Genomic DNA, 10,603 nt, shown 5'->3' with positions numbered 1-10,603 from the left:
GTGTGTGTGTGTGTGTGTGTGTGTGTGTGTGTGTGTGTGTGTGTGTGTGTGTGTGTGTGTGTGTGTGTGCAACAGAAAGATGACTAAGAGCCTCTGTCAAAAACTGTGTGCGACTAACCATTACCTTTGAATATTGCTGTTTGGCTTCGATAACAGATCATCTGTGAAATTTGCTCTCCATGTGTACGTGAGATGCATTGCAGTTGGATAAAYAGAGCAGCTCAAGCAGAAGAAATCAGTTAAGCATGCATTAGCTGATTGGGTTGTTGGTTTAATTCCAATGCAGAGCCCAAATAATTCAGCTGAGAACTACAACAGGCATGAGAACCATGGAAAACAGTAGAAAAGACCACATCTCATAGTTTATTATAAATATTAATAATAATAATAATAATAATGAACTAATTCCTGTTTGGTTAGTGGTAAGCAAATGGTGAGAGGAGAGTAAGTGTAGTTTCTCACAGTTTTCAGATTCTTGGGCCACCTGAGGTAAAGGAATCTGGGGCACTGTGAGGTTGGCCTCTTAGAATTTAATCAGCCACCAGCAAAATGAGAGCCAATATATGGAGGGTGAGAAGCCCACATTCATTGTCTGCTGCTTTAATTTGATTTCTTTGAGTGAGCAAAGTGATTTGGCCATCTAATGCAGCAGAGCAACATTTGATGAATCTGTCTGTGAGCTGCTAAGTGCAGCTTGGTTAAAGTGGCCTGTTGGACACGGAGGTTCTGATTGGGTCAGTYACACTCAGAGTCTCAGCTCTCAATTAGTGGGGCAATATGTTTAAARTTGTGATAAGACCACAAAATTTAGCCAGTCTATATGTTTATGAGGTTTGTGTTCAGATTTTMCTTTAAAAACTGAAAAGTAGAGTGGCACAAAACACTGAAATTACCTTGTTATCGCAGTAAAATTGTTTACAATCAGTTGCTTTTAGGTGCCATGCCAATCATTTAAACCCTCACTGGTTTAGATGCTAGTAGCCTTAATGCTAAATCAAACAGAGTAGATTTATCAAAACTGACATTATCACACATCTAACATAGCACAGCCCTGACTTGAAGCTGACRGGGACTGATTTTCTTCCACATGATGCGTAAAAAACGGTTTTACCTTGTACCACACAATTTTCAGCTCCACCCCGGGCTGGATATAATCCTCAATATTTGGGCAGGTGATGTCTTTGCTTTTGCTCAGCTCTGCCTTCTCGAAGAACCTCATTTTGGAGTTGTAGCAGAGGTCTGTGTCGTTCTCTGCCACCGTGAGGGACATGGACACCTTCATGCAGTAAGTGGAGTTCCTGCAACGACAATTAACATTCGTGTGAGGGAAATAAATGTGGAATCAAAATAAAAGTTTCTACCTCTCAGATGCGAGGGAACGCTCGACGAGATTCACATCAAATCAAAGTTGTTCATTTATATGCGTTGCTGAGTTTGAAAAAAATCCTAAGGGGGTAAAAATGTGTGTAAAAATTCATAATTTAGGCCTTAGTTAAATTAATTCTCACATAAAACTATCATTTTTAATCCAATGTTTTCTTGTGCTTTCTACTACAGCCCCGAGACAAATKACTTTTTTTGTTTACAAATACATTTGTAGTGTGTGTACATTTCAAAGACTAGACATTCGTGGGTAATGTGGAGCAGCAGCCCTGAATATCAACATCYCCTGAAGATTGATGAAGCCTTTTGTTTTCATGCATTAGGCAGATTTAGTGTCAGCTACAGTAGCAGAAAATTACTTGCTRCAACTGATGTAGCATAACTGCTCAGGTCATATACATAAAGACAGGAATTTATAAGGCAAGGAAGAGACGGCGTAAAATGCAAAATTACTTGCAACATCTGGAGACTTCATGCTTGCCTGTTTCCAAAGATAATGGTTACAATTCATTTTCAGTGGAATAAACAGAATATCACTGCTCAGTAGCGGGGTTTACAGGACCTATTTAAAGTAAACAAAAACCTGCTCTTTATTTTCCTTCCCCTGAATTTAACTRTTTTGAAGCCAGGTTTCATTTGCAYGCTTGGGTAGAWTTATACAGAGGTTCAGCCATTTCATTTTTTGGGTCAAATCAAGCTCCTTTCAAGATGGCCGCAAGTATGCCATGATATAAAGGCAGTATCTCATAGACTGCTGGGGAACAGCATCCAGAAAATATTTTCTTACTGTACTTAAGTAGAATTTTTCAATATCTGTACTTTACTTGAGTAATTATTTGTCAGCCTACTTTTTACTTTTACTTACATTTTCACACAATTATCTGTACCATACTCCTTTCATTTTTTAAAAAGGCAAGAAGTAGAAAGTTGTTACTTTTATTTAATTTTTGCTTGTTTTCATTCCAGCTTGTTATTGAAAAATATAMATTMTATCCATATAAATTGTGCCTCCTACATAGAGTGAATTTAATTGTGGTTGAATGAGAAGTATAAATATATAAAATTCTGATACAGTATCAGTTTGTACAAAAACAAATCCTGTCACACTCCACCAGGACATAACCATTAAAATAAAAATAACTACTTAAGGAGTATTTGTATTTCATGAATTATATTATAGCATTTGGCCACAGCCCTCAGATAGATTTTTATTTTGGAGAAAAGTTTTGGGCAGCCTTGAAATATGTATATAAACTGAAACAGCTAAACATTGCATCCTAAATTTAACATTATTAATTATTTTAATACAACAGTCATTTCTGCATTTTTTGGGGAGGTCACCTCCTAATAAATGTCATTACAGAAAATCTAACTGCTCATTTTAAATCAATAATTTTACTTTTAATACTTAAAGTATAAAAAATAACAGATACTTTAAGACTTTTATTCAAGTAATATTCCCAAAGGAGACTTTAACTTTTACCAAAGTAATTTTTTTTGGTAAGATACTTGTACTTTTACTCAAGTATCACTTTGTGGTACTTTATACAACACTGACAGCATCCCTGGGAAATCTCTAAAATATCTTGTAAAATTTGTGCAATGTTGTGTTAAAATTTTTGACAGGAAAAYTGAAAATTCAGGGAGACTGCAACTGGAAATCTGCCTGTTTTTTTCAATATTTCAAGTCATCAATGAGTTTCCAGGGAAAGACTATATAAAAGAAGACACCTCATACTTAAASCCCATTGCTGGTTGCTTGTATTATTACCAAACTCTACTTGAGCCATAACTCTGGTTTAGCCTCACACAGTGACCATTTCAACTCTGTGGCTGCTTCGATTAGCAGCTCAAAGGCACAACAGCAGCTGGTTGACTTTAACCCCATGATGCTCCACTCTTTCCATAGATCACACATATACATGTAGAAGGTATCTGAGGCTTGGGACTGATGTCTTCTGCATGTGCAATCCACAACTTATCATTTCAAATTATCCAACCAGTGTTTTATTGAATTTAGGTCAGGCAAAACATTGGCTAGGTCATAGTCTGATTATTTTTTTCATTCTCATTATTTTGGCGGGGAGCTTGGGATTGCAATAATGTTGAAAAATACTTTCTCTGCCACTTTCCTGGGAACAGAAAGTCATCCTGCCTCAGGCTTTAAGAGGCATCATCAAATGAGGCCATAGGTTGGGTTAAATTATGCAATTTTCTTCATATTGTCTGAGCTGTCACAGAAACCGCTGTGCCTAGACTGAAGCATTYGCTCATCTTTTTTTTAAGTTTTTTTGTTTTCAGAGCTAGATATAGAATGAGCTGTGGCTCAGCCTCTTGTTCCATACCTTCTGATTTCTGCTGCAATTTTGTTTTCACTGGTGATCAATACTTCTGTGTAGCTTCCTGTCTTTATACAACGTTGCAATCAGCTTTGTCAAATCCTTTGTCAATTCTGACATATCAAGCCTTGATGAAAACACTAAAATACAGCAAACACAGCTCAAATGAGTTCTACTCATTATTTGTTATCACTCACAGCCAAAGACAAAAGGCAACACTGTTTTTAATTGTGTGTGTGTGTTTGTTTGGAGTTTTAGCTAAACGTGTGAAGAACCAGTACGTGCATTTCACTGAAACTATAAAAAGTAATCATTGGATTTATCCATTGAAGATGGAAATGACACAACAAACAAACAAAAAATGATGATAAATCAGTCAATTTTACAGATCTTGATCTAAAACTTGGTGTGTTAGTAAGAGGCACCCTCAGTACAGTCTTTGACATCGCAGAAGATCTCACAATGTCATTATGTATCACATCTTTTCAAAGGTTTGTCAAACKTTGTTTCTTCTCAGCATGACTTCTTTTTAAAGCTCTCACGTGAAAAGTGGTGGGCTATGTTCCTTCCTTAAGGCTAGGCCTTTAATTATTATCTGTATTTCCCTTTTATTGAGGGCTCTTGTCGTTAACATAAAACCAATCCAGGCTGAGCATTCTCCTGTGTTTATGCAAAAGCTTGTAACGATCCTGATCACATCTCCTCTGCATAAAGTTTGGGATCAGACCTGCTGCCTGAGTAATTCTTAACAGAACATAAAAATCCATTTCCATATTGATTCGCTGGGAAAGTTGTGCTATTTGACAGCGGAGATAAGAAGCAAAAGGTTCTGAATGATCAATGGATTCGATAGAGGCACCTTTTCTTTGCCCAAACTGGCTAATAAGACTGTCACAGCTGACGAGCACTCCGGCCCGACTGCAGCAAATCCCTCCTGCTTTAAAGACCAAACAAATTGGCAGTATTTAGGAAAATCTCGCTGCTAATTTTCAAACTAAAGCTGGTTACACAAATTGAGCTGAATCAACAAACAATTACAAACATGTTAAATCCCAACATAATTGTGCCGTATTAACTGCCATGTGGATTAGGACAACACACGCYGGTCTTCGCTACAGTATCAGCTTTAAAATCCCCCGTCCTTTTAACCGGCCAGCTCCTCTTACAATGAGCGTGCTGTTTTCATGATGCAAATGGGACATGATGTGAAGATTATCTCAGACAACTTCTACCAGATGGACACCTGTGCAAATGAGATCCCACTGGTGCACTCTTTTTTTTTCTTCTGTTATATATTCTGGGCTGCACTGATAAACTCATCAGCTGAGAGAGAGAGAGAGAGCAAGAGAGAAAAAAAAAGTGTCATCTGCTCCGCTTGAGTGATTGATGGTGTGAGCCAACATTTTGTCCTACGGTGTCTTTCCAACATTTTATATCCATCAGAATGCTTTCTGAGGCTGCAGAGTCAGGTGATCTCCTGCCAGTGCACTCAGCAGGTAAACAGAAATGTCCRAGCTAATTTAAAACAAACTAGCAAACAAAAACAAAATAAACCCTAGAAGTGTTTAAATGAATGCAGAACACCCACAGCTTCTCATGGCAGTTTTCATTATCTTATGATAAGGGATAGAATTAGAACAATTTAGGTTAAACCAATGCTGTGCGATATAAATATTTCATTGCAAGATGCTGTAAAGCTTAAAGTATGTTTAGAATGAATCTCTGATATTACAGAATTAAACTTCAGCTCAACAGTTGCACATTTGACTAAGTTAAATGGGCAATATCATGTAAAATCAACTTTTTTGAGTTGTATATCATGTTATAATGTTATACTCTCATAAAAAAACATGTCCAAAGCCTTGCTTTGACTCATTCATGCATGTTTGAGAAATCCTGCAGTGTTTTTAGGAAGCCATGCTGAGGAGCAAAACAACAGGTGGGGACCAGAAACGCCTTTTGGTACCAGAAACACCCCTGGGATGTGCCTTTAAGCCGAACTTCCTCATCACGGAGCACCACCCCCGACCCCACACACCCCACCCATGACGCCTGCAGGCTCTTGACAGTAAAAAAGCAAAGTGAAAGTGAAACTCAAACTGTCTGCTGCTCTTAACACTACTGCTCACTCAGTGAAGCTCTTTTCAGAATCAAAATACCATTGAGGAAGTGTATTTTCAGATGCCAAGTAAACTGCATCACAGCGCACACGAGACACCGCCCCCCCCCCCACACACACACACACACACTGAAATGGGCGGGGCAGAAGCGGAAGGTGGTTCTTAAAGAGACAGAGGCCAATTTCAAGGCGTTTAGAAGAGGAAGTGATGAGAAGATAAGTTTATTTTCTATTTAAACATAAAAACAGCATTTTAATACCAACTAAAGGTGACATAGATACTTTATTATGGTATAGTGTTTAAATATATGCCTGAGAAACAYATAATATTGCCCCTTTAAAATCTTTCTCTGTGTTGGCTGATTAATTCTGGCTGCTATCTTGAATTCACTTTACTTTAAAAATATATCAGTTGTTGTAGATGTACATCAAATATTATGWAGTTAGAGTGAAAACTTTAAAAACAGATCTTGCACAATCAGTCAACTCTCAAAATACAGTTTGGGGATGACTCTCAGCTACYACCACATCACATTTTAGCTCAWTATCTGTAAAACCGACTCACTTACACCCATTTTTGTGTTCATTAAGGCTTGTAGCCACCTTGAATTGGATCGTTCTAAACGTTATCCAAATACAGATCCAAAAATTATTTTCTGGGTGTTTTATATAAATTGGTCCATAGGGTCATTTATTTTATTAACAGACAAAACACACACACACGCACGCACGCACACACGCACGCACGCACGCACGCACGCACGCACACACACACACACACACACACACACACACAAGCAAAATTGTTATAGTTCCCCTTTTGCCTTCAGCGGTGGGCGATAAGCAGAAAATCACCCTACTGCAGCACACTCCAGAGGTTTAATTACATGCCACACCTTGAGCATTTGTGAAACTCTGTACAGTTASAGGGCTAACAAGCTGGGTGACACCATGGCGTTAATGGGTGAGTGTGTCAGTCCAACGTGTCAAAGAAAAGCAGATATGCAATGTTGTGGCAATGATAGATGGCATCCTGCATACATCATCCCAGAGAGGTGTCAGGCTGACAGCTATGGGACACAGCTGGAGGGCAGGCAGAGGGTTTGAGATGCAACATGCAGCAAATTCAGTGAAACTAGGTGCAATGGTCAGGAGTTAAAAAGGCTGTGCGATAAAATGTCGACTGCGGAAAACACCACTGGCTCTTCGTCCTCAAATCTGAACACAAGATTTTGTCCAAATTAAATTTACAAGTAAACACATTCCTACATTAATTCATGATTTTTTTGTTACTGATTGCTAAATAATTTTATCCCACCTGAAAATGAAACTAAAGGAAACCTGCCCTTTAACTCGACAACTCTTACATTAGATATTAAATAATAGGCTGCAGAATTGATTTGGTAATCTCCAGAGAATATGGGGCACCTGTAGGGAAATTAATGAACTAACTTAATGACTCTCTTAATTAAACTAACTCCTCCCTAATAGAAACTGGATGATGAAATAATTGCTGATTAATTATTACAGCTGACTTTCAAGTAACTATGATGTTCTTAGAGAAGTGTCCTCGAGACAAGCAGATGGTGGGGGATGAAAAGGCTAAAGGTATCTTTAGAACAACGTGTTCACAGGGAGTAAAAYGAGCACATTACAGCTGTTCATCTTTACAGAATTTAGTGTAGCACACTGACCTTTGCTGTGCGCTAACATTAGGCTAAAGCTATGATTCAGGTCTAAAGAAGTGGGGATCTGTGGAAAGGTTATAATCAATTAATATCCTACCTGTTGTAGATGGATTTTTAAAACAATTTTAGTTTGGAGAAATACAACTAGGTCCATATCTATTTGGACACTTTACCCGTTTACTGAAACATATTCAAGTTATAGTTATATAATTAACATGGACATAAAGCCTAGATATATAGCTGCCCATGGCACTGGGTCACTAGTGTTTATTAATGATATGACACAGGACAGAAGCATCCAGATTAATTCTGAGGTGTTCAGAGACATACTGTACTGTGTGCGCAATCCTAGCCTGGCCCTTGCCTTCCTACGCAGCTCCGCTCAGTTCTAGTTTCCCTTCWCTGCTCCGTCTGGGACTTCTCCCATTGAAAAGGATTTTGCTGGTAGATTTTTAGCCGGGCCAATCAGAGAACAGAACGTCGATTTTCTGCGCAGTGTCTGCTTGTAGTTTATTTTACCTGGACCAATCAGAGAACAGAAGGAGGAGTTTTGAATGACGTCGATTTTCTGCACAGTGTCTGCTAGTTATTTTAGCATACAGCAGTGGAGGAAGTGAATGAAGCCAGTCTGTGTTGATAAGGCTTCCACATTAAATTAAATTTGTCTGACAAAGCAGCAGCTCTCATTTACAGTCGTCTCGTTTGGCTCTGTATATTTCTCCTCTCAATAGGGTTGTTTACAGCTCACGTGATTTCCGGTTAGCTTCTTAGCTTAGCCTCCTTCACAACGACAACACACACATGCTTCAGCAGAGGCCACACCTCCTGCAAGAATCGCTTCTCTATGCATCAAGTCCAGACCCTTGTTCGAAGCAAAGTGAAGGACAAGGGTCTGGTTTTAACCAGACTAGTAGAATCCAGTCAAATGCCAAACTGATTGGTCAGCGTTTCATAATACAGATGGACAATGATCCAAAACATGAAGCCAAAGCAACCCAGGAGTTTGCTTTAAGCAATAAAATAGACTGATATTCACAGATGTCATGCATTGTATGCAACAGGAATAAAATGTAGCTCTTTTGGTTAGAAAGTTCAAAGCATTTCTTAACAACATTGAGAAAAACAAAATCTAAAAATAAGATTTAATAATTGCTTTTAATCTAGTAAAACAAAACAAAAAAAATTATGGGCTTTTTCCTGTATGGGTCAACAGCACCTACAGAAAAAATAAAGGCACCATTTTAGAGTAATGGAAGACCCAGTCCTGGAATTGTCTTAAAAGGAGGGTATTATGCAAAATYAATGTTTTTGAGCTTTATATCATGTAAAAACACCATTCACTAATCAAAAACATACCCAGAGTGTTGCTWTGACKCATTCMCACATGTTTGAGAAATCCTGGACTCTCCTGTGGTAGCCAGACAAAGACAGAGCCATGTGGAGCTGCCTAAACACCTGCTGGTACAAAGCACTGCCTATTTACCCAAAGCTCCTCCCTGGAGTTCAGGTTGCAGCTGAGTTCTCGCCCCACAGAGCACCCCTCCCCAGAAACATTGTTTGAAAYGTGCTGAAGTGGGCCGTGTTGAAAAGGGTAGGAGGCTCTTTAACAGACAAAGACCAATTTCAAGGTGTTTTGATAAACTATGATGCAAAGTCAGTTTTATTTTTGACATATACAGCATTTTCATAACAACTGAAGGTAACGGTTAGTTGATTGTGGTATGGAATTGAACTATGCATCTGGAAAATACATAATAACCCCCCTTTAAAATTATAGAGCAAAACTAAGGTGCACTGTAGGGTAAATGTATAGCTATAATATGGGGTAATTCCAGGTCATACCTGATTCATGTGCATTGTATTTAGTGCAATTTCTAAACTAATTCCTCCCAATAGTTAAAAATGGAGTTTCAGATGAATGTGACCTTAATGAGAACTGAAGCTGGACTGTTTAGCTGCTAAAAAGCAACAAGCAGATGTAATATTAAACCATATGCACAATATCTACCATGATCCACTGTCAATTTTTTTTACCTACCAGAGGTCTCACACCGCCATTCCATCCCACATAAAGCCAAGATTACCCAGACCAAGATAGAGCCAGTCCAGTTATCCTAAATCAGTCTTTTATGGTCCCTACATTATTTATGGCCAGAGCGAAGGTCACAGCAAGCAGTGGGAAGACTGGGGCTCCTACCTGTGGAGCCAGCTCATAACTCACCTGTCAGCTTCAACACCAAGCCCGGGATGATTAAGCACCCCAGCTCCCGAAATCCGACTTGTGCACTTATTTGCTCCTGCTTAGCCCCTCATGAAAAAAAACACACCGCTTGTCTGCCATGCTGGAACAAGAGACTTTGTCCTCAGTTACAAATCATTTGTCTCTGCTCACTCATTGTCTCTGCTGATGGTTTGTCCCCCTCCCTGCTTCCACCTGCCCACCTGACCTTGTTTTCTTACATGTCTTGTAGCGCAATTTCACAGGCAGCCTCACTGTCCCTTGCAGATGGTACAGCTTTGTCTTGTGCTGAAAACCTATTTACATCTGTCTACAACCTCGTTTCTACATATAAGTTACAAAAAAACTAGATAAAGACGGATAGTATCTCTGCATTGTGCATTTTCATTCCTACAAAATCAGAAAAAGCACCAATATTTAATACGGTTGAAGTATATAGTTAATTATGCACAGAAAAGTTATATTTACAGTTTTTTTGTCTTGCACACATGTAATCCTTAGCTTAACTTAAAAAACAAGAACAGAACCATAAATATTGGCTCAGCCCTTTCTACCTGAGGTTTTTTAAAGGGATCCATGATTAGTTGTAACGTTAGACTTTTTTTGATAGACTGTAAAAAGACTGTAAAAATACAGTAGGCTGTGAAATTTTTTTAATTTTTAAACTAATTTTTTAAAATATATTACACGGACTGAGCCATTTTATTCACATGCAAAGCATTCTGGGTATATGATGATGTCGACAGGTACTTGCTGCGGCTATATCCACCCTGAAGGTTAATCTTGGACAATATCTGATGATCGACTCTTTTAAATGAAACCAGAGAGCGTTGAC

General features: G+C 38.6%; 1 protein-coding gene across 2 annotated transcripts in view; it reads right to left on the bottom strand.

Annotated features, from left to right (window-relative positions):
- The window catches only part of LOC106521336 (interleukin-1 receptor accessory protein-like 1), a 362,538-nt gene that overhangs the window by 205,944 nt on the left and 145,991 nt on the right, over nucleotides 1-10,603 (bottom strand). For both annotated transcript variants that reach the window (XM_014013871.1, XM_014013872.1), the window contains exon 4: nucleotides 1,112-1,298. In XM_014013871.1, coding sequence (XP_013869325.1) covers nucleotides 1,112-1,298 — 187 coding nt within the window. The remainder of the gene's footprint in view (nucleotides 1-1,111; nucleotides 1,299-10,603) is intronic.

This window comes from Austrofundulus limnaeus, unplaced genomic scaffold, assembly GCF_001266775.1.
Source record: "Austrofundulus limnaeus strain Quisiro unplaced genomic scaffold, Austrofundulus_limnaeus-1.0 Scaffold107, whole genome shotgun sequence".
Lineage (NCBI taxonomy): Eukaryota > Metazoa > Chordata > Actinopteri > Cyprinodontiformes > Rivulidae > Austrofundulus > Austrofundulus limnaeus.
Note: the sequence above shows the minus strand (reverse complement) of the source record. Positions and strands in the feature narration are given on the sequence as shown.